This window comes from Platalea leucorodia (genome assembly GCF_965183815.1).
Source record: "Platalea leucorodia genome assembly, chromosome: W".
Lineage (NCBI taxonomy): Eukaryota > Metazoa > Chordata > Aves > Pelecaniformes > Threskiornithidae > Platalea > Platalea leucorodia.
Window position 1 is genome coordinate 40,232,474 of NC_138859.1, and position 24,375 is coordinate 40,256,848.

General features: G+C 42.1%; 1 protein-coding gene across 1 annotated transcript in view; it reads right to left on the reverse strand.

Annotated features, from left to right (window-relative positions):
- The window catches only part of LOC309601976 (small conductance calcium-activated potassium channel protein 2-like), a gene marked incomplete at both ends in the record, with an annotated part of 164,665 nt that extends 141,827 nt beyond the window's left edge, over positions 1–22,838 (reverse strand). Inside the window, 3 exons of the mRNA XM_082335230.1 lie at positions 5,870–6,288; positions 21,060–21,155; positions 21,771–22,838. Coding sequence (XP_082191356.1) covers positions 5,870–6,288; positions 21,060–21,155; positions 21,771–22,838 — 1,583 coding nt within the window. The remainder of the gene's footprint in view (positions 1–5,869; positions 6,289–21,059; positions 21,156–21,770) is intronic.
- Positions 22,839–24,375: the final 1,537 nt, after the last annotated feature.

Consider the following 24,375-nt stretch of genomic DNA (forward strand, 5'->3'; position numbering starts at 1 on the left):
GGACCCACGATGGAGCAGTTTGTGAAGGACTGTCTCCCATGGGAGGGACTCCACGATGAAGCAGAGGAACAGCATGAGGAGGAAGGAGTGGCAGAGACAAAGTATTATGAACTGACTGCATCCCCCATTTCCCAACCCCCCTGCACCGCTCGGTGGGGGAGGAAGTAGAAGAGTCAGGAATGAAGGAGTGAAGTTGAGCCTGGGAAGAAGGGTGTGGGGAAGATGTTTTTAGTTTTGTCTGTCTTTCTCACTATTCTACTCTTTTTTTTTAATTGGCAATAAATTAAATTAATCTTCCCCAAGTCAAGTTTGTTTTGCCCATGACAGTAATTGCTGAGTGATCTCCCTGTCCTTATGTTGACTCACAAGCTTTTTCATCATATTTTCTCTCCCTGTCCTGCTGAGGAGGGGGAGTGAGAGAGCGGCTGGGTGGACACCTGGCGGCCAGCCAAGGTCAACCCACCCCTAGAATGTTCCTTCTGTCCCAGGTATAGGAAATATTTTGAAACTATACTATGTCACTGTTAACATTTTCAGAACATGATTAGTCTTTCCATAACATAATTGAACAACATTGACACTGAGCATCTACTGTAACAAACTGCATTCCACAATTCTGGCAATATTAACAATAAAAGCAGCAATGTCAAGATAATATCTACATTCAGTTTATAAGACAAGCTATTTTTCTCCATAACAAATTGAGAAGCAATGCAATGAATAACTTCCAAAAGTAACCTGACCATAACAGTCAACTTGCATTTTAACTGCCAATTTATATCAGCTAGCTGTCACAAATAACTCCCCTAAACAGTTTCCAAAGTGGGCAAACAGGGAAAGGAAGAGGAAAAACATGTCTGTTTCTCACTTTCTCTGTCTTTCACTAGCCTTTCTCTCTCTCTAGCTTTTCCCCTGTCTCGCCTTTTCATTCACTCTCAGTTTCGCACTCACATCCCCACTTTTGCTTTCTCTCTCTCTCCACCCCCCCATTTCGCTGCCTCTTCCTTTCTCGCTTTTTCTCTCACTCTCTCTTCCTTTAGCTTTTGCTCTTGCTCTCACACAGCGTGGGATAATAACAGAAGATTGGCAAGGAGGACTGTAAACACACTCAAGTGACTTGCAGCTGGGATGTAGAAAAACACATATATCATACTAATCGTTGTTTATCCTTGTGTGTTTGACAAGTAGAACATCTGTGTTTAGATAACATAGGCCTGTGATAGACTCAGAGGCACCATATCGAACACGCTTGAGACTCCTACCCTGCTGTGGGAAAGATCAAAGCACAGTGGTAAACTACACCTGCGCGAATCCCTGATAAACAGGCGAAAACAGCAGGTTTGGCGATCCTCCAGCATGGACCAAGCTCAGCGGTGCCTGCATTCCCGCTTGTGTGCCTCTGCCCAGGTGCTGCTTCAGGAATCCCCCAGTTGGCGAGGTAACGAAAATAAATTTACTTTTTGCATTTCATCCGTGTTTTTGTGGTTGTTCCTGTGCCCTGCCTGTGCTGACCCACACATTTGGCGTAGTCGGCAGGATCCAGGAACAGCCATGCCATGGCCAGCAAAAAAGTCAGGGACTGGGTAGGCCACGACAGTGACTCCCTGTATTCCAGGATGGCCCAGTACTGAGCGCTGGACCCCCGTGGCCACTTTCCTGGCTACATTGGCTCCGCCAGAAGCATGGCCTGAAATAGATGACGGGGCAGTGGTTACCCGCCCCAGACAATTGAAACGGCTATGCGTGGATTGCCATGGAAGGCAGCATCGGAGTCTTCTCGCAAGTTAGTGGGGAGATGGGGATGGTTATTAGTTACCGGTCTTAGAGCTCTTGACCGTGAAGTTGTGGCATTACAGAGTAAAATGAAAGAATTGGAAAGGGAAGTCGGGACTTTACAAGATGCAAAGGCAATCGCGCAAAAAGTAATTACTACTCAAGCAGAGCGGTGCCATGGGCTGCAAGGTACTGTAGAACGGTTGGTAGCGCGTATTGCTAATAAACGAGGGGACGTTTGGAGTGATAGTGTTTGTCTTCCCAAGTAACCATTACGCATGATGGAGCCCTGCTTTCCTGAGGATGGCTGAACACCTGTCTGCCGATGGGAAGTAGTGAATGAATTCCTTGCTTTGCTTTGCTTGTGTGCACAGCTTTTGCTTACCTATTAAACTGTTCTTATCTCAACCCATGAGTTTTCTCACTTTTACCCTTCCGATTCTCTCCCCCATCTGACCAGGAGGGGAGTGAGCAAGCAGCTGTGTGGTGCTTAGTTGCCGGCTAGGGTTAAACCACGACAGTCCTTTTTGGTGCCCAACACGGGGCTTGAAGGGGCTCCTGTGCTTGCCACGGAGCTTGCTTGCCTTACTGTATATTAGAGTCTAGTGCTCGTTAGTGGCTGCTTTTTGGTTTCGCTGCTTGCTGTACTTCTTATCATCTTACTCTGCTGTGCCTGGGAACATTTTGATAACAGCAATGGCCAGGGCATCGCTGCTGTTTCTGTGCTGCTGTACTGGACAGGCTAGAACTCCAGTGTGAACTCGAGTCGAAGGGATTGTGACCTGTGGATGAGTCCACACAGTAGCAGGACACCCCAAAGCGTCTGTGGCCATGGTTATGTCTGTGCCGCAGCAAGTATACTTCTGACGGGATTGTGGCAGATGACTGGGCTGACATCGGCCCCCCTGCCCCCATTGAGGGACTGGTGATATGTATTCACTGCTGTGGATACAGTGTCAGGACTGGTTTTTGCTAAACCCACCAAATATGCTAATCAACATAGCACAATTGAAGCATTAGAACAACTCATTCATCAATACGGACCTCCTCACCAAATTCAAAATGACCAAGGAACACACTTTAGTGGACATAATGTCCAAGATATTGGGCTCAAGGGCTAGGGATAGATTGGATATTCCACATTGCCTACCATCCCCAAGCTAATGGCTTGACTGAAAGAATGAATAGGATGTTGAAGGAACAATTAAAAAAACTAACCAGTACTAAAACTTTACAACATTGGAGTTCACATCTTAATAAAGCAGTTTTTTTGTTAAACAGCCAGAATATTTATAATCAAACACCCTATGATCGTATTACAGCACCTCCAGTACAAAACATGGTGAGGACTGAAATTCTTCCAGATGATAGTCTCTCTCCCAAAATATTAACTACAGAGGAAATTGAATTGTTTACACCAATGGATTGCATGGTGGGACCGCAACCTATTAGTCTAGACGTGAAGATTCATATAATAACCCCCGAGAATGCCGTATGGTTCTGTACCCCCAACTTCTCCTCTTCTTTTACATCCTCTGTTGATATCAGATTCTCGAGTTCTTGTATTTCAGGTATCTTCAGTGAATACCTGTGCCTTATCTAGAGGAGATAGCATTGGAATGATGTTATTGGTGCTGTGAACCCAACATCGAATTGAAGTTCAATCTGAAAAAGCACAAGCCACAGCTCTTCAATCTGTGTGGGCAATTACCCCACATCAGGTTATCAAACCCGGAGTGATATTAACTGAAAAAGCTGGAGCAACGGCGTATGTATTACTGGAAGGAGATGACACTCCTGTTTTCCTCCCTTATCACAGGTTGGCTCATCGTACTTTGTAGTCTTGTACTACAAGCACATGCCCTGGATACATTTCCGCAAGATCAACATGTAAATACTTGGATTTGGTTGGCCTCTACTGTAACTAACTCATTTGCCTTTTGTACTGAGGGAGGATTAACAGCTGCAGATTTTTTGACAACGTGTTTCATTGGCGTGCCAACCCCAGTAGCTGTATTACAGAATTATACTATGTTAAATGCTTTTGATATTAATGTTCCTCATTGTTATTTCTGAGTAGGTAACGGCTGTATGCCAAGGAACATTACAAAATCAATTGGTGGTGGACTATCTCCTTCTTCGATACCATAAACACTGCTCCAATTTTGAAGGCATGTGTTGCTTGAACTGATGAATCAGCCAGCGTAGAGGACGACATTCAACATCTCCAGGACTTAATGCATCAAATGAAACAATCTACTGGTGGCACCTGACTAGCTGAGTGATTTAATTCCCTGACAGGATGAATGGGACATCTGATTCAAAGCATTATTTTAGGGATATGTTTATTCCTTTTTCTATATGTGTTTATTATGTGCCTCTGTAAATCACCCTGCCCTACACCCTGCAAGCCCAAATGGACGCCTGCACCCTGCCTGTGCTGACTCACACACACGGTTTCTTGTTTTTGCTTCATCGCATTCTCTCTTTTCCTCTCTTGCTTTCTCTCTCTCGCTCAGTCTCTTGCTTTTGCCCCATGCTCTCTCGCGCGCACATGCTCAGTATTTATCTCTCTCCCACTTTTTCTCTCTTCAACTCACTTTGTCTCTTGTGTGCTTTCTCATGCTTTCTCTCTCTCTCACACTCTTGCATTTGCTGTCTCTCTTGGTCTGTCTGTCTGCTCTCCCCCCACACGTCTCCCTCCCTTTCTCTCTTCCTCTCTTTCCTTCTCTCTCTTTAACTCTTTCTCCGTCCCTCTAACCATTTATCTTTCTTTTAGTAGCTCTTTTCCATTCCTCTTTTTCACTCTCTCTACCTCTCTCTTCCCCCCTCTCTCTTTCTTTCTTCCCCCTTCTCTTTCTTTCTCTGTCTCTAACTTTTCCTTTCTCCTCCTTTGTCTCTCTGTTGCTCTTTCTTTCTTTCTCTCGTTTTATCTCTCCATCTCTTTCTCACCCTGTATTTATCTCTTTCCCCCTCTGCTTTTATCTCTCCCCCCCGTTCCTCTTTGCCTCTATTGTGGGTTAACCCCAGTAGGCAGCTAAGCTCCACACAGCCACTCAATCATTCCTCCCCAGTGGGAGGGGGAAGAGAATCAGAAGGGTAAAAGTGAGAAAACGCATGGGTTGAGATAAAGACAGTTTAATAGGTAAAGCAAAAGCTGCGCGCACAAGCAAAGCAAAGCAAGGAATTCATTCACTACTTCCCATCTTACTTTTCCAGGAAAGCAGGGCTTCATCATGTGTAATGGTTACTTGGGAAGACAAATGCCATATCTCCAAACTTCCCCCCTTCCTCCTCCTTTCCCCCAGCTTTTATTGCTGAGCATGACATCATATGGTATGGAATATCCCTTTGGTCAGTTGGGGTCAGCTGTCCCGGCTGTGTCCCCTCCCAATCTCTTGTGCACCCCTTTCTGGGGGTGGGCAGAGTGAGAAACAGAGAAGGTCTTGACGCTGTGTAAGCACTGTTCAGCAATAGCTAAAACATCGGTGTGCTATCAATCAACACTATTTTGGTCACAAATCCAAAACATGGCACCATACGAGCTACTATGAAGGAAATTAACTCTGTCCCAGTCTAAACCAGTACATCACCCTTTCTTGATCTTGCCAACTCCCCAACAACACTTTTTCACTTTTTTTTTTAAAGTAACAGGACAATAAAAGTCTAATTGAAAAAAATACATTTTCCATTGGAATTTTCCATAGCTATTTTATCTACATTACTCTCAATAAATTTAACTCACAAACACAATAAATGAAAGCTGTTATCAACACAGAATATCAACAGCAGTAACCGTTGTTAAAAGACATTTTGTGGTATCCCACTGTGTTTTAGCAAAGTTAAATGAAAACATTGAAATCAACTTGCAATACTACAATAAATGTTGTGGCACAAACTTCTCTACATAAGTCCTTCAAATTAAAAGGCAAAGCATTCCTGACAATCTGTGACAGAGTGAAATCCAACCAGCACTCAACATATCAAAGACCAGGAAGCTCCATTCCATTAAATATTTAGGTCCTTCGAATACAAAACCAAAGAAGCAAAACAAGACAGACAGACAGAACCAACCAACCAAACAGAACAACCTTACCTTTCACAAGCTCGGACAGTCCACGCAGCAATTATCCATAATGAGATACTAAAAACCAACAGTACAGTTCCTGGACATATTGTCATTAAAGTCTTCATAACAAAACGGGTATTGAAGTTTATCTTATTTAACGCTCCAATGCTTCTAGATGATGCATCAGTGAAAAGCTTGCTATGCAAAAGCATAACTCTGGCAATAAGATACAGCCTTAAGAACATTGGTATAGATAAAATAATATCAACATCAGCTGTTGTTGTAGATGGAGCGTAAGAAAAGGCAAGCCGGGCTGTCCATGTGAATGTATAGTTCCCAGGTATGGGATGTATAGCACATACAAGTATTTCCAAGCAGATAAAGAAAATACGCTCATAAGTCATGGCTATTCTCCAGTCATCTGCTCCATTGTCCACCATGAATAACTGAAATGATAAAATAGAAGGTTAACTTTAGTATGCCATTAACAAACATTGTTATAATTCCATTTTAAAATACCATCATTTTCAGAGCTGCTAATGACCACTAAACCCAAAATAAATATGCCATTTCAGCAAATGACATTACTAAGTCACTACTAAATGAATGTGATTTTGGTTAAGCCAAAAAGAATGTTTTTGTGCACTATTTTTAAAACTGTATATGAAACTGAATTTCCACATATTATTTACTAAGATTTTTTCATATTTTTGTTTAATTGTCATTTTTGATAAAACAAAACTCTGTGCCAATTTAAACCTCATCCCTTCAAAAGTAATTGCTTATTCAAAGTTCATAGAATTAAGAAAAATTCAAGAAAGGTTTTTCAGGATGGAAATCTAAATTACAAATTGAAAATACTTTCTGCAGTACAACGTTAAGACTTCTTTGGAGCACATCAATGCTTCAGACAGGAGAGATTATAGCTTCGGTAGAACTATTCAAGCTTTCTTCAAACTTCAGGTACCAATATAGACCAACACAGGCTGCAAAACCATCCAAGAAACTACATAAAGACTCTAAAAGATAACTCACAGTGAAAAATCAGTTCAACTGTACCTCAACTACTAGCAATACCTGAACTAGCTGTTTTAAAACTAGGTTACCCATGTCTAAATGAACTGTAGTCACACCTTCAAAAAAACAAAAATGAAAAGCAGAGGCCTGCAAACACCAGAGTAGCCTAGGCAGCCAGGTGAGGTCTATTAGTAGCTGAAAATTAAATGCACATGTATGTAGGTCCTTGCAGAATCAAAGCCTTCAGTTTACCACCCAGGAACAAAAGTAATAAAACACTTCACACTGTTTAGTAAATGTTGTTCCTGAAGATTTACTAACTAAATACTTAATTGAACAATATTTGTCACTAGTAGAGAGTAAGAATATGCAAGGTAACTCTTCAAAAAAGTAAAATAATCCATAATGACAAAGAACATACAATCTCAGCAACAGGAGAAGACCTTCACGCTACTTCACTTCTAGTCTGAATCTAGACAAGGTTGTTCAGTAAATATGTAATTGGAAATAAAAAACTTTTGCAGGATTTTTAAAATTAGATTATTCAAAAACTTAGAAGTAATTTAAGGGGTGAGAAGGTGAAATACACAAAGAATGTCCTTCTGAACATAAGAAAAGTATTTCCAGCATGCTACACACCATATACAGGGCCAAACAAGCAATTCCTCATCTGCATTGCTTTTTGCCCCTTTCCATCCTTCCAAAGTTCAGAAATGCAAGCCTGAACTCTCTGTATATGTCCTTTAGAGATCCAAAACCACATTCTACATCTTACTCCCAACACATTCAGTTTGTCTTCCAGAAAATTGTTCCAGTTCTTTGTTTAAGAAAGTGATAACAATAAATTAACTTTATTGTAGTTGGAGTGACACTAAAAGAAAGAAAGAAGTTAACCACAGTGAGAAACAAACAAACAAACCAAAAAACCCAACCCCAATTCTTTTATTTTTGGACCTGTTTTTTGCTCCTTCATGTTCCTTCTCTTTATCTTAGGTATAGTTCTTACCTCCACTGCAATACTATTAAAGCCAAAGAAACATAATGTTGAATTAAGCTAAAGAAACACACTCGGTGAATTCAATGTATGCAACACGAGCACATACACTTTCTTTTACCTGTGGTCTTTCTGAAGACTTTGTATACTAGATATAAAAATGAAATTCATACTGGTAGGAAGGCAAATCTATCTGTTTATTTATTACCAAAAGACAGTTGGTTTGCACTTAGCAAATGTAATATTTGATATAAAGGGCCAAACTTTCAAAATACAATGAGGCTCAAGTGCATTTGATTCTTGTGATTAGCCTGCAAATGCTGTCAGCCAGATCACACAAATGGTAAAATATCTATAAAGAGGTCCAGGTATTTAGAGCATCCAGAATACAGATGAATAGTAACCAGTTTAACTGAATATGAGATAGATAATATCAAATTCCTCAAATGTTGTGTGGTTTTCTGAAGAAAAGAATAAACGAATGACACAGCTGACCATTTCAGTTCTCAGATACATATCAAATACATGTTAAATCAGCAGTGTTCTAAAATTTCTTTTAAAGTTGCAGAATATGCTGGAAAAGCAATGGTCTTTTGTCCTCCCTTTTTACCTACTGTCTTCGCGGATTTCAATATGAATACTATATGCAGAAAGGCAATTCAAGAAAAATGATACCTTAAGTATTTATTCGATTCAAAAGATGAGAATAGAAGAATGTTGAGTTACACATCAAAATTTGATCTTACAATTTTCATAAAAGAAAATGATATTTAATCACTTTTTTAAAAACTTTAGGATATCGTTATGAAATATATACTTAAGAACATATTCAGTTGTCAGCAGAAGAAATCCTAATATGCTACAAAGAAAGAAGTTTCTCAGTAGTGCTAAGTGGAATGGGTTATGTTTGCAGGCACAGAAAATCCTTATCAACTTCCCTTGACTTCGGCTAAGCCAATTGCTTCTAAGAAAAATAATATTTGAAAGTGATAATGTCTTCAGCTGTCACATAATGAGATTTAGGAGGTGAAAACACAGAAGGTAGAAACCACCAGAAGCCACAGAGGACCACAGATACAGTACAAATATTCCCATTTTAAAAAAAAGTAACATTTCAAAATCATATTTATGAGGTAAATTTCCATAAAAATCCATGTCTCTAAATTCAGTCCATTAAATACAGGAATATCAAATATTCTGGAACAAAATAGGCTGTGGATAACAAGTCAATTGGGATGTACTGAAAATAGATGGAAATTAGTATAGGATTTCACGTACATTTTATATGCTTGCAATTATGCAACCTACTAAATGTAATTGTTAATTTTTAATTTGGAAAATGCAGTGGTATTTGCATGTTCCTGCTTGCTTGGTTGTGTACATTTACTATTTGGAAAGCAAGGAGGGAAAATGAATGGAGGAGAGAAAGAACAGCTGAACAGCACAATTTAAAAGGGGGGGGGGGCGCATATTTTTTTTATATTTTTATATATACACACACACACCCACACCCTCTCAGTTGCTTTCAGTCAATTCTGTTATAATAACCATGCATTCATTTTATGATACTAATCCCCATTCGAATGGGGAATGATGCTAGCAATAAAAAGAGAACACGCTCTTCCTATAAAATTGAGTCCTACAGCCTACACAGAAGGCCAAACTCCAGTCAATGTCAAAGATGTTATGCCTGCTCATAGCTTTCAAATTTCTTATTAATTATTAGTCTAACATTGAAATCTAATTTAAGTAAAAGTCCTTCATCAGTGTTCTGTAAAGGTTCTTCAAATACAGAACTACCATCTAACTTAACTAAGCCTGCACTCTATAAGAAAAATTTTTAAAAAGTTATTTTCATCTGAAATTATATAATACATTTCCAACATGTGGTATGTAAAAATAAGACATGAATCTTAAACTATAAATAAACTTGATGTTTCTAACACCACAGAGTATAAATATAAAACCAGATAGCACATCATAGATATTAATGGGTGTTTGTGTATTTACATAACAATTTGTGTTAAATTCATATAACACCAGATTAGAAAAAGAGAAACAAATTCAGAGTAGACAGATTGCACACAATGACAACTTAGATCAGAGACTCCCTGAAGCTACTTGAAAGAAAAGTAGAGAAATTAATTCTGTAAATCATTAGTATATCAATTATTATTAGTATATAGTATATATAGTATCAATTAGTATATACAAATTCCTAGCAGGCTATCTGAAGATGTTGGTGAATGCAAAGTACAAGGAAATTGGCCAGTTTCTTTACAATCCCAGTAGAACAAATGTGAAAACGGTATCACTGCTCTGCTGTAAGGAATAAAAAGGAAGCGATAAACAATGATAAAGTAGCATCAGCTGTACTCCTTGAGGCATTCCTTGCAGAAGGAGACTCAACTGTACTCATAAAGGCATTGTGGCAATTGTTTAATTTAAAAATCCAAACTTTAAATGGTTAAATACTGGAGTCACTTTACCCTTATAAAAGAACTGATGGAACTATGACACAGACTAGCAAAATATAGCCTCTGTGGCTACTGTTCTACCAAATTTTTGACCAAACATTTTTTTATAGCTTCTAGTCCCCAAAATATGACTTATGCAACTAAAGCCAGCATTATAGTCCTCAGAGAGGAAGAAGGTATTAAGTACAAATAATTGAAAATCATATGGTGGTTGGAGATAGACATCTTAAGACTTTCCCTAACTAGGGGATGAAAAACACCTTCTTTCATCATCAGAAGGCATATAATCAAATGGTCTATAAATTATCCAAAGGCCTGTCCTCGATCTTGGAGAGCCTGTAGGAATTCCTGAGGACTCTACATCCTGAATATAGTGCCACAGAGCAGAGAAGTTAGTAAGTTTAAGTCTTATATAAAGCCATGAGGCATCAAACACTTTCTGCATGCAAAGCACAGAAGGCAAAGAATAATGTTTTTCACAAAACTACATGAAAGCCTTGTTATCTTATATTTTCCAGAATGTTTCCCACATCCAGAGTTAAGACCAAATTTTCTAGTAGGTCATTAGAAATCGATCCACAAGATCTTGTGGATATAGCTATCTACACGAATGAAACATTCTTAGTTTGTTCAAATGGGGAAGTTAGTTAGACTATTCTATCATTCATACATGTATATGCACATACACACCCACCCCTAATTATAAAAATGCCAATTTAAAAGAATGATTGTAAAAACCTGATACTTAGTTTCATCATAAAAATGATTTTTTGCATAGTATATTTATCTAAATTTGGTATCTCTATGCAAAATGAGTTTTTCATGGCTATTGATATCTTGCTATACACACTGTGTATGTCAGTGCATGTAAAGAAAATTTCATGTTAATGTGTGCTGGTGGCTAAGTAGGCTCGAAATACTTCCCTCAAAGACAGCATTAAATCTGACCATCTCAGGAAGAGTTGTATAACTGAGGCTCAGACTACTTATGGTCTTTGTGTACCATATTTTCCAATGTGCAGTATCAAAAACTGCACATTAAAATACACCTAAATAATATACATCATAGATACTATGACAGGGCACACGCAGAGAGGAACATAGCCACAAACATTTCAATAAACATATATGTGTTACTCAACACACTTATCAGGTTTGTCCATGTCTTTTTTTTAACTTCTGTCCCTCAGATCATTATAAAAACACTAGCCCAAATACTCTATGAGATAATAAAGAAAGGACACGATCACATAAACTAACATAAGGTTAAATTCTGCCTCCCCATATTTTCCTTCTGTTCTAAATCAGATACTGACAGTATTCTTTTTCACTTTCTCTCTCCAAAGATATTCTGAGGCATTGTTCAATATTTTTAAATGCTACAGGCCAGACTTTCAGCTCTACCATTTGTCTCAAACAACTGTGAAATGGCTTAATCCCTGATAGCCTGTGGTGCCAAGGAACCATTACAACACTCAGCAATTGCTGGGACATATGGAATTTCTTTTCATGTAGTTCTCCCTGTATGTATGTGCTTCAGGGTCCCAAAGAGGGTGAGATGCTCCTAAAACTGCCATTCTTTCTTCCCAGTAACCTTCTATGCAGGTGATGATAGTGTCAAGAAGTGAAATCCCAGGACTCCAAGGAAAAAAAAAAGATGTTCCTAGATATCCAGATTTCTTCCCCAGCGCTACAAAGAAGAAACTCCCAAGAAAAGCATTATTAAAAAGATATTTCATGAGGCAATCTCCTACTTTAGTCTGGACTCTTGATGGAACAATCACACTTGAGCTTCCTCAGCTGTCCTGGTTTCAGCTGGGATAGAGTTGATTTTTCTTCCTAGTAGCTGGTATAGTGCTGTGTTTTGGATTTAGGATGAGAATAATGTTGATAACACACTGATGTTTTAGTTGGTGCTAAGCAGTGCTTACACTAGTCAAGGACTTTTCAGCTTCCCATGCTCTGCCCAATGCACAAGAAGCTGGGAGGGGGCACAGCCAGGACAGCTGACCCAGACTGGCCAAAGGGCTATTCCATACCATATGATGTCATGCTCAGTATATAAACTGGGGAGAGTGGGCCGGGGGACAGTGATCGCTGCTCGGGGATGTGCTGGGCATTGGTCTGCGGGTGGTGAGCCAATTGTATATTGTATCACTTGCTTTGTATATTACTATTATTTTTATTATATTATTACTATTACTACTATTCTATTTCATTTTACTTCAATTATTAAACTGTTCTTATCTCAACCCACGAGTTTTCTGACTTTCACCCTTCCAATTCTCTCCCCCATCCCACTGGGGAGGGGGGAGTGAGCGAGCGGCTGTGTGGTGCTTAGTTGCTGGCTGGGGTTAAACCACGACAACAACAACAGACCACATTGAAAAAATCAGTATACTAATAAAATATTTCCAAAACAAAAACATCTCTTTAAAAACTTTTTCTGGTCTTGTAGGTGGTCTGCTATAACTAGTGCACTAATCTTAGCCATACTGGGATGGAAACATTAGTCAGATTCCAGAGTTAGGAATGAATTTAGTTTTGCACTGAAGCAGCAATTCCAAGACTGTGTATGAAGAACATAGCATTTTACAGTTCTTGATTTAGGATTTGTTTTTCTTCATTCATCACAAAAATTAATTTGTTCTACAGATCACTGCATGAAGAACTGCCATCTCCCAATACGGCTGCCATCAGATGCTGTTCCCAATCTGAGAGAAGCCTTACTCTCTTCAGGGAAGATCAGCTTCATTACTACTGGGAAAACTAGAACCAATTAAAAAGGATATATTCACTGAAGAAATGGGCAATATTTTTGCAAGGGAATAGGGGAAACAGAAGTTAAAGGAAGAAATACTGAATCTGAAGCTAGATAAAATGAGCTAATTTATTCATTCTGCCAAAGAAGTACACCTGTGACTCTACACTTAAGAACGTATTTTTAAGGAAAGATAAACCTGATGTCCTGATAAACTTCTAACAAACAGCCTCATTAAAAAATGCTCAGAACAAGGGTGCATTTGAATGGACAATGGTAGGTATTGTCAGGCCAACCATTCAGTGGCCTGACCATTTAGATACAACCTCCTCCAATATCCTAAGGGAGGCTGTTGGAAATAAGCATCTTCTACATTTAATTTCAATGCAAAAGGACTCAGATCCTTTCAGTCACTGTTCATTAGATGCTTGACCAACATTAAAGGATTTTCTGTCCTGCCTTCTGTGTCTTATGCATTACAGTGCTGTTTTTCAGAGACAGTGGGCACCTGTAACTTTTCCTGGGTCAACAAGTTCTGCAGATATAATCTATTCAAAAATGTACTGAATGGAACTAAAACTAAATATCAAATAAATGCTCCTAAAGTGATAATTTAACAGATACGATGTCTCTAGATTTCTTATAATCAGCATGCTTTTCTGTTGTATGGAATGTGTATTAAGCTTCACCGGTACAAGGTAAATTTCAAGCCTATACTGTATCCTGGACCAAAACTGGCACATGATGAGATTTGTTGTCTCCTGATCCAAGGCCTATTAAAATAAACAGAAAAATTTCAGTAATTTTCAACAGGTTTTAGATCAGAATAAAATTATCACTCAAAGTTTATTTCTGGGACCCCCAGAGCTCTGGGCTAGAGAACCATGACTGTGAGAATGACAAACTCCCAACAAACCCTGAACTTGTGCGGGATTTGCTGTTCCAGCTGGATCCCTATAAGTCAATGGGGCCCAATGGGATTCATCCCAGGGTACTTAAAGAGCTGGCTGATGTCGTAGCGAGACCTCTCTCAATGGTTTTTCAATGCTCTTGGGAATCTGGGGAGTTCCCAGCTGACTGGAAGCTGGCAAACGTTGTCCCAATCTTCAAGAAGGGCAACAGGGATGACCCCGGTAACTACAGGCCTGCCAGTCTCACCTCTGTGCCTGGCAAAATTATGGAGAAGATTATTCTGGGAGTTATTGGAAAACACCTGAAAGACAACGCAGTCATTGGCCCCAGCCAGCACGGGTTCAAGAGGGGAAAGTCCTGCTTAACAAACTTGATTTCCTTTTATGACAAGGTTACCCACCTAGTTGACCAAGGGAAGCCAGTCGATGTAATCTTTTTGGACTTCAGTAAAGCCTTTGATACTGTCTCTCCCAGTATCCTCCTGGACAAAATGTCCAGCATACAGCTGGATAAACACATAACACAATGGGTGAGCAATTGGCTGACGAGTCGGGCTCAAAGGGTTATAGTAAATGGGGTTACATCGGGCTGGCGACCAGTCACTAGCAGGGTTCTGCAGGGATCCATCTTGGGGCCAGTGCTCTTCCATATCTTCATAAATGACTTGGATGCAGGACTTGAAGGATTACTATCAAAGTTTGCCAATGACACAAAATTGGGAGGAGCCGTTGACACTCCCAAGGGCAGAGAGGCCCTGCAGAGAGATCTGGACAAATTAGAGAGCTGGGCAATCACCAACCATATGAAGTTCAACAAGGGCAAGTGCCGGAATTTGCACCTGGGACATGGCAGCCCTGGATGTACACACAGACTGGGGAACGAGAGGCTGGATAGCAGCCCCATGGAGAGGGATCTGGGGGTTCTGGTCGACGGCAAGTTGAACATGAGCCAACAGTGTGCCCTGGCAGCCAGGAGGGCGAACTGTGTCCTGGGGTGCATCAAGCACTGTATTGCTAGCCGGTCGAGGGAGGCGATTGTCCCGCTCTACTCTGCACTGGTGCGGCCTCATCTTGAGTACTGTTTGTAGTTTTGGGCGCCACAGTACAAAAAGGATACAACGCTACTAGAGAGTGTCCAGAGGAGAGCCACGAAGATGGTGAAGGGTTTAGAGGGGAAGCCGTACGAGGAGCGGCTGAAGTCACTTGGTCTGTTCAGCCTGGAGAAGAGGAGACTGAGGGGAGACCTCATCGCGGTCTACAGCTTCCTCACAAGGGAAGGAGGAGAGGCAGGTGCTGATCTCTTCTCCCTGGCGACCAATGATAGAACCCGAGGGAATGGCAGGAAGATATGCCAGGGGAGGTATAGGTTGGAGATAAGGAAAAGGTTCTTCACCCAGAGGGTGGTGGAGCACTGGAACAGGCTCCCGCGGGAGGTAGTCACGGCGCCAAGCCTGACAACATTCAAGAAGCATTTGGGCAATGCCCTCAGACATATGATGTGAATTTTGGGGTTGTCCTATGCAGGGACAGGAGTTGAACTCGATGATCCTTGTGGGTCCCTTCCAACTCAGGACATTCTATGATTCTATGATTCTGTTGATTTTCACCTGTTATTCAACAGACTTGCTTTCTGTGCTCTTAATCTTCATTTGTTTTTGCAGCAGCAGTCTTAGCTGATGATTCAGCATACTTAAGCAAAGGCAAGCTAGACTTTTGTTTCTTTTGGCATGGAGTCAACAGAAGAAGAAAGACAGTGAGATAAACATGTACCACCACAGTGAAGGCAAAAGGATTACATAGTTATAAACAAATTTGCCTGCAGAATACCCATTAGTGCTTGTGATGGGAAACTGTAAGGGAGTTTAACTTTATATTTCTTAGGGAATGCAGGATTTTTTCTGAAGAACTTTCCAATAAGATAATTAAAGCCCCATAAGCAGTGTTTATTAGAATCATGCATTATGGAATTTATTTGCACAATAAATAAGTCAAGAAATGTATTTATTAACATCCACTTATGCTTTCTAGTACTGCCTGTTCCATTTCTTCAAGTTTTCAGGAGACAGGGAAAAGGACAGAAGAGTCTTGAGTCTTCAGCAAGATATTTGGGCTCACATGTGTGATAATTTTCCATAATGAAGACTGAAAATGTTTCATTCCAAATCCATCAGTATCACATGATTTTCCCACCACTTCAGAACAATCTAGGGACTGAGGGTGCTTTCTCCCTGGAGACCTGGAAAGTGATGGACTGAATTCTAAAAATGAACTCTGCTGTGACAACAATGGCTTAACCTTAACTTCGAAGTTTGCATGACTTTCCACAGGAGTTCTACTTGAGCGTGAACTGACAGTCCAATTTATAAGTGTTTAGAAACCTCAATTCATATACAAAAAAATGAAGATTTCTATTCATTTCTGCCAAATATCAACAATTTTCATTTTTCTGTATGAGTGAGAGCATCTGTATCAAGGGAAGAGGGAGAAGAGGTTCAGATTCAGTCCAGAAGAACACAGGTTACCATTATTCAAGAAAGGCAATAGAAGGGCAAGGTTTATTTACAGAAGGGATACTCTAAGTAGTCCAGCACCAAAGCAAAAGTATCCCAGTGGACATAGTCCTCCTACCCTGTGACAGTCATCTTTCAAGAAATACCAGGCTGGAACAGAATACCCAAGAAAGGGGATTAAAGACATCTTATTAGCAACCTTAGAGAATTTTGGTTTTAATCCTTTGTTTTAAGTAATATAAGGAAGTGCCAGTAAAACTTCAGGAACTGTACATTTAAAAAGCATTTCTATCATCTCCAGCAGTACAAGAGAGAGACAGAGAGGTCTACTTTCTCAGTAGAAGTAGAAAAAAAATGCAGCTTTACCATGTGAACTGTTATCAAAAAGTTTCTTAACTTCCACCTGATTATTAATCTAACAGCAAATTGCATTAGGGAAATGTGGAATGGAACAATAAGTTGTCTAGAAACAACAATTTTAATCATGTTGTATGCTGCTATTTTAATTATGTAAAATATCATGAAGTAACAAACTGTTTATGCATGAAGTGGGCAATTTATACATTGTAAATTATTATGATAATTGGATGATACTATCTTCTTAGCTCTTCCCTCCTCCACCTCTTTGAAAGTGTATTTCTCAAATGGAACAGTAGTCAGAGAAATACCTGTTCTAGGCTGGGATAACAATGAGTTACATTTTTCCTACTGGTCTTCCAAACTGAATCAACAACCACACAAGCTTAGAGAGCGAGTAATGAATATTTCATAATCTCCCAAGTGTGATGTTTTTAACAACATTACAAGCATGACAACAACGAACCAAAAGGAGAATACACAGATTTGGGGTTGTCAGCATACTTGGCTCCAACATCATTACTGTTGTTCATCTGGCTTTTTTCCCGGGAGAGGGAGGGAGGTGAAAGAAGCATTGTTTGTGTTTTTATCCTGTTTTCTGGAAATGATAATGTAGGCTAAGAATTATCATTTAAAACTACCTGGTTTAATTTGACTGTTATTATAGTCTTAACATTAAGTCACATTTAATAAATATAATAGCTCCTGAATAACAGGATAACTAATACACTAACTAATAATAATAATAATACATAACAACACTAATAACTAATAATAACACTAATAGTACTTATTATTATACTAATAATAACACTAATAGCTAATAATACAGAATAACTAATACACGGCAATCACTGAAAACCTATTTGAAGAAAGCATTTTAACATTTCCAATATTTCACAAAACTGCACAGCAGCCAAACAGTTATTTTTGTCTAAATACTGCAGCTATGCCATTCTGGAGACTTTGGTCTGTCAAATGCAGAGCTGTTTCATAGAATATAAAAATTAATCTGTTTTGCTAATAGGTTTACAATGCAAGGCTAAAAATATGTCCAAAATTATGCATGTGCCATCAGGCAGCAGGAGAACTCACCTGGCTGTGCTGCGGGAGGGAAGCTGGGGAGGCTGGCAGCCTCCCTCCCCGCAGCACAGGTTGCTCTGAGCCAGGCCCAGCCCAGCCAAGGGCGCCACGGATAATGTGCAACGTGCAGAGCTGTCTGCGGTGCTGAAAAGGAGGCGGAGGACACACGCTCCCCCCCCCCCGCCCCTTATATACTGAAGGTGCTCCTGTTCCTCTACTACTTATGAACTAAAAAAGAAAAAAGAAGAAAACAAAAAAGGAAAAAAAAGCCCATTTATCTCAGATCCAAATAATATTCTTGTGAAGAATCCATATAAGTCTTCTTAAATTTCCCTTCCAACTCCCTTAAAATAGGATGTTCAGCAGGTCTGGGACAAGCAAACTCACAGTTTGGTTTAACTGATGAGCTGACTGTTTTCAAAACAGAACACATCGGCAAGGTCATTTAAATGGACAGTCACCTGCTATACTGTTAGGCACTACCATAGAGTTGCTTGCAGCATGGCTGTTCAGACTTCCTACCAAGAAATCAAGGGCACAGACTACTGAAAAAAAAAGCAGCAGCTGATTTTGGTTAGCAGACATTTTATGTCACCAGGTGCTTCTAAATATTAAATCTGCAAGCACTACTAATTGCTAAACTTTCATCTTATTTCCCAACATATTTTAGTTCATGTTTTGCAGGAAAATCTACTTTTCTTTCAGGTAGGTTTGCTTCTATCAGACTATGAAACATACCACACTGCAAGCAAAATACATTGCCATTCTGTTCTGTACAACAAAATTCATTGTCTTGATGAATTCCTGCAAATTTACACTATGCTTACTGATAAAGTCTAAGTATCTTTCAGAGAAGAATAAGAAAGGAATGATCAAATTTGAACAAGATCAGCAAACAGCTGGTGCTCCAGGACACAACCAACCATCTATGGGCATGATTCTACAGACCTGATTCAAGAAATATTCCACTGTACATAGCAGGATATTTGCCTGAATTAAAGGCAAGTATCCCTTCAGAAAACAGTCAGTTTTAAAGATTATTTTAAAATTGTTACATTATCAGGCTTACGCAGTATTTTCTTTCACTTGGAGTAGGTTCTGTACATTTCTAAGCTAAAGTATTTTAAAGATACTTCTTGTTTTCAGAGTTAAGGTGTAACATAAATTTAGCACCATAGATGGATGTAAATATTTCTGTGTGTTTTTCATCTTATTTTTTAAAAAGTCAAGTGTGCGTATATAAACATACTATGCCTAAATTAAAAGTCTATCAGATATCTAACAGCTAAGGGTGGTACAATGGCCTTTCCTTCCAATAGTGTCCTTGAAAACAAAACTTCCCTTTCATTTTCAAGATGAATGACAGAGTCCCTTGGAGCTGCAGCTTACTCCAGGCTCTGACATGAGTACTGCAGCCTACAGTGTCTCTCAGACAAAAACATAGAGTATTACTGTTTTACAAACAGGTATGCTTGTATTCTATACTGTCAGGCAGTGTTGAAAACTACATTAACCTCGATTAAGTCACATGATTGCACAACTTCTTCCATGTAGTCTCATACATGAAGGAGTTCTTTAAAATGATCAATTAAAAAAAAAATCAGAAATACAACTGAAGATTTTTAAAAGATTGATTTTTCTGATCCATAACAAATCTCTGAAAGAATGAAAATGTGTATCTAATTCGCTGGAAAAAAATTGCAAATGTTGGCGTAACTACCTACTGTAAGCTTATGCATACAGAAACATATGACTATTTGGTTATCTTGTGTATTGTTTTCTATTTAAAGTTTCTTGAAAATACATAGAATAATTCAAATACTTACAGAGCTTGTTTTTTTCAGCTTTGTTCTTAGTGCCTCAAGCACCACTTATAGCAAGGTACACTGGAGAACAAGGCTCCCACATTGCAGCAGCTACATTTATTTATTTTTACACAAAGAAAGAAACCTCTTCATCAGTATTCCAGTAGTTTATAGTGGTACTCTGTCACCAGACACTTGTTTATTGAGCACAATAATGTTAAACAGCTGCCCATCTTTCATATTAATGCAAAGAAACTGGGTTCTGAGCCAGAAATAGTGTTTTTCATATGTAAGGACTGCAGGACAGGATCCCATTTGGCAAAGAGTCTTCAGTAACGCAATACTTCTCTAACAGTAGTCTAAGTAGGAGACTATGGTGCCCTTTCATATTAGAACTACAGCATAGAAGAAGGGTACTATACAATTCTTAATTTCTCCTTTTTGTTAATTGGTACTGCTGAAAAAGACATCTTTGCCCTTGAAAACCATAATTTCTGCCTGTAGCCCAAGGTATCTCTAATTAGACAGCAAAAACACCAATGTATCTACAAATAAGGTATTTTTCACTTCAAAACTTTGAAAACTCTCTCTCGTATGTTTCAATTTAACTGAAATGTCAAATTGTAATTTCTTGATCAAAAAAAAAAAGACAACTAAAATTAGAACTAAGTATCTGGGACAGGACATGTGACAGCATTTTTAGACTTACTCTATAGCTTTGATCATTAAATTCCCCCTACCTTCATCCCTACCTGTCTTGACAGCTTTCCTCTGTCACATTTCCTAGTGGCTGTAATTTCTATGGCATTAAATAAAACAAATCCAACATAAGGTTTCCCCCTCTTTTTAAATATTCTTCTAGTGTATGCTAGTATCTGAAACAGCACAGTGAAGATTACATGCTTAGAAGTTACTGATGCCTCTTTCCTAATAATTAGCCCTGCTATCCAGAGAAAATGCACAGCATGACATTTAGTCACTGGGAAATAAAAGACTGTTGCCCTACATCTGCTACAGAAGACAGCAGGTATGTCATAGAGAAAGTGTGCTATAACCTCAGAACTAAGTGATCCTACTAGCATAATCGCAGGTAACAGTCCCTAACAGGCACGAATGCATCCATGTAGCCTATCTTATTTCTCTCCAGGGATGAAACTGAACTTCAGAAGGCACTAAGTGATTATTTTTGTTTTCTGAATCAGCGGGAAGTGCAAAGTGCTTACCACAATAAAGCCTTTAGAAAAACTGACTCTGCAACCACAGATATGCAAACATTCAGCAATTCATAAAGTGAAACATTACCTGAATTTCCCTTGCATGGTATACAATAATGAGCCCAAGCAGGATAATCGTGGAGAGGCTAATAAGGCATTTTAGAGCGAGGGAATACAGAGACTCCTGCAACACAAAGACACCACTGTCCGTCAGAGACCCACACGCATGGGACCGTTCCCGCCCCGCCGGGCTCCCCAGCCCCACTGCGAGCAGTGGAGCCCGGACTGGGAGGGGAGGGAGGGTCGCCTCGCCTTACAGTGTCGGGGCCGGGGGGTGCCTCATGGCGGGGCCGGGGGAGGGGGACACCTCGCCTCACGGTTGCGGAACCGCGGGGGGAGCATCTCGTCTCAGGGCGGAGGACCAGTGGGCCCCACAAGGCGGTGCCGGGGGGTCAGGGCACTTCTCAGGGCGAGGGACGCCTCACGGCAGGGCCGGGCGAGGGTCGAACAGTCCCGCCGCGCTGGGCTCTGAGAGAAACGAAGTGACGTCGGGGTCGGGAGGCGGCCGCCTTTCCGCGAGGACGGCGGCGCCGGGCGGCTAGACCGCACGGATTTGAACGGCTGACAGGAGAGTGCAGCTGGCTGTGGAGCCGCCTTCCCGCGAGCCGGCCTCGCCCGCGGGCCGGGGAGGACACGGAGCCCGCGGCAGGGGCACGGGACGGGGACGGGGGGGCGTGTGTCGGGCTGCGCAGACGGCGCCGAGAGCGAGAGGAAGGCGGTTCGACGGCGTGGCAGGTACCTTCGTGTAGGCGCCCCAGGACAGCTCTGTCTCGATCACCATGACTACGATGCCGAACATGCCGAAGATGAGCGCGTAGTCGCTGAGGCGCTTGCGCTTCTCGAAGAGCGCCCGGCGGTGCCCCAGCTTGTAGCCGATGTTCTGGTTCTTCTTCTTGCTGGACTTGCCCCCGCCGTCGTTCGTGCCGCCGGAGCCGTAGAGTGCCAGGCTGTTGGAGTTGTTGTGCTCGGGCTTGGAGACCACGATCTCCGGGGCAGCGGCTATGGGGCTGGCGAGCGGCGGCTGGAGCGGCTGAGACTCGGAGACAAGCTCGTGCAGGTTCCTGTGGGATGAGCTCAGGTTGCTGAGCGGCCGCATGATGCCGCCGTTGTACCTGCAGCTGCTCATGGCTATTTCGGCGAAGGGATTGCTCTCCCGACGCTGCTGGTAGTGGTGATGGTGGGTGCTGCCGCTGCTGACACTGCTGCTGGGACTGGCTGCCTGCTGCTGCTGCAGGCTATGGCACTGATGGTACTGGGGGTACTGGTGGGGCTGCCTGGACGAGCCGGCATGGCTGGAGGAGGTGAGCTCGCTGACGTTCAACTGGCTGCCCTGCCGGGAGGAGGCGGAAATGGAGAGCGGCGAGGAGTGAGTCCTGAAGGCAACCGAGAGGGGCAAAGAAGTGCGGAGCAGCGAGGGCAGGTTATCCCCCGCTGCTGCCGCAGCGGCCCCATAGTAGGTGCAGTTGTTGCACTGGAGGCATGGTCTCTGCTGCTGCTGCTGTGGCTGCTGGAGAAGACTCTGCTTGTCCTGGCCGTGCTGCTGCTGCTGCTCGGAGCAGAAGCCCGGCTGGAACTGCAATGGTGTTTCCATGTCAGGGGCGTTAAAGCCGCAGGAGGACCAGGTGGTGGTGGTGCGCCCTGCGCAATGCGTTATGGTCGGCAGGGGGAAGTCCTGCTGCCTCCACGAAGGACGCATCCCGGCTTCCGTAGAATCCAGCCTCTGCGTCCGATTGGTCGGGCGGACCAAAACAAGGTCTCGTCGGGGGAGACCGGCTGCGGAATGAAGCGGCGGAAAGATTCCCCCCATCCGCCCTGCCCCCTCCCGCGCGGGGATCCCGTCTCCTACCACTCCCGCAGGTAAGGGATGCCCTCGCCCCCCGCCCCGCCGCCGGGGTGCCCCACGCAACAGAAACCCGGGGGGTCCTGAGGTGGACGGGGAGAGCGCTCGCTGAGCTCACTTCCGGGATCGCCCTCTACGAGGAAAGGGCCGCCGCGGCGGGGCTTCCCGGCCCCGACTCCGTCGCACACATCTGCGCCGTCTCCAGAACATGGGCACTGCGCTGCGCTCCGGAGCTGTCCAGCGACGCCACGCCGCTTCCTGGAGACGTGCAAAACAGCAGCGCCCTTGCTCCGAGGCCCTCGCCGCAGCCCCGGGGAGGAGGCGGCTCTCGGGGCCTAGCGCGGCCGACGCCCAGCACAGAGAGGAGCTGGGCCGGGCTGCGGCCTCAGGCCGTGCCCACAGGCCATCATCAGAGAGGTCACAGGAGATCTCTCCTCTCCTGAAACTCGGGACAGGGCCCACAGGGCCCGGGGTGGCAGCGAGAGCTAACCGCCATCCTTTGGCATTTGGTTACATATAGTAATTTCCGATATTTTTCAGACCTATAATAAAGGGGAGAATTTCTTTTGGCCACTCCTTTTCTGAACTAAAAAAGGAAGAAACTAGTCACTGGAAGTTTCATAGGGTTTTAGGTCATCACCTTGAAAGGGTTAAAGCCAAGATAGACAAAGCCACTGCATCAAAATGCCTCCTGAAAGCCTAGGGGCAAGGAGGGTATTTAAATATCTTAGTCACTTACCTAAACAAAAGAAAGGCCTTTGTGATTTAGGGAGTAGTTAGAATGGTTGTAAGATAAGGGGGCTCCAGGATAATCCCATCTCAGACAACTGGGCCTTGGGAGAACAAATACATGGAAGATAGGAGGTCACAAAAGAATGACGACAACAGCCCTGAAGGACACCGTTTACGTGATCCTAGGACTGAGTTTGCACAGAAGCAAAGGTCAATCAGCGAACACAGGGAAGAAGACTACGAGCCTTCATCTGAAGACCCCCAAAGACCACCTGAAGACCACCGCGGGAGACGACTGCGCATGCGGATCGGACATTTGCATATGTTAATAAGTTCCAGGAAATCTCATGTTTATGTAAATGATTTCGCGGAAATCCTGTGAATATGTAGGATTTTATAGTATATAATCTCTGAAAGTCTACCAGATCGGTGGAGCACTCATGGTGGAGAATCCCCAGTGCTGCCCAGCGCTGCAATAAAGAATACCTGCTTAATAGTAACTTCGTTGCTATTGAGTTCCATTTCAGGGACTCTCTCAATACTCCGTTTCTCCCTTGGGGGGGATTCAGACTGTGAGGAGAAGCATCCGTGAATTTTTGTATCAGTTTTGGCACCCCAGATGGGACCCTCTCTGCTCGGCTGCAGGACCCGTTGAGAACGGGACTCCCTAGGGTACCCCCGGAAAATTTCCGGAGGGATTCCTTGCCTCAATCGGATCGCTGCGGGAGCAGACAAGGACCGTCTTCGGAAAAAGGTATTCTTTCTTAAATTT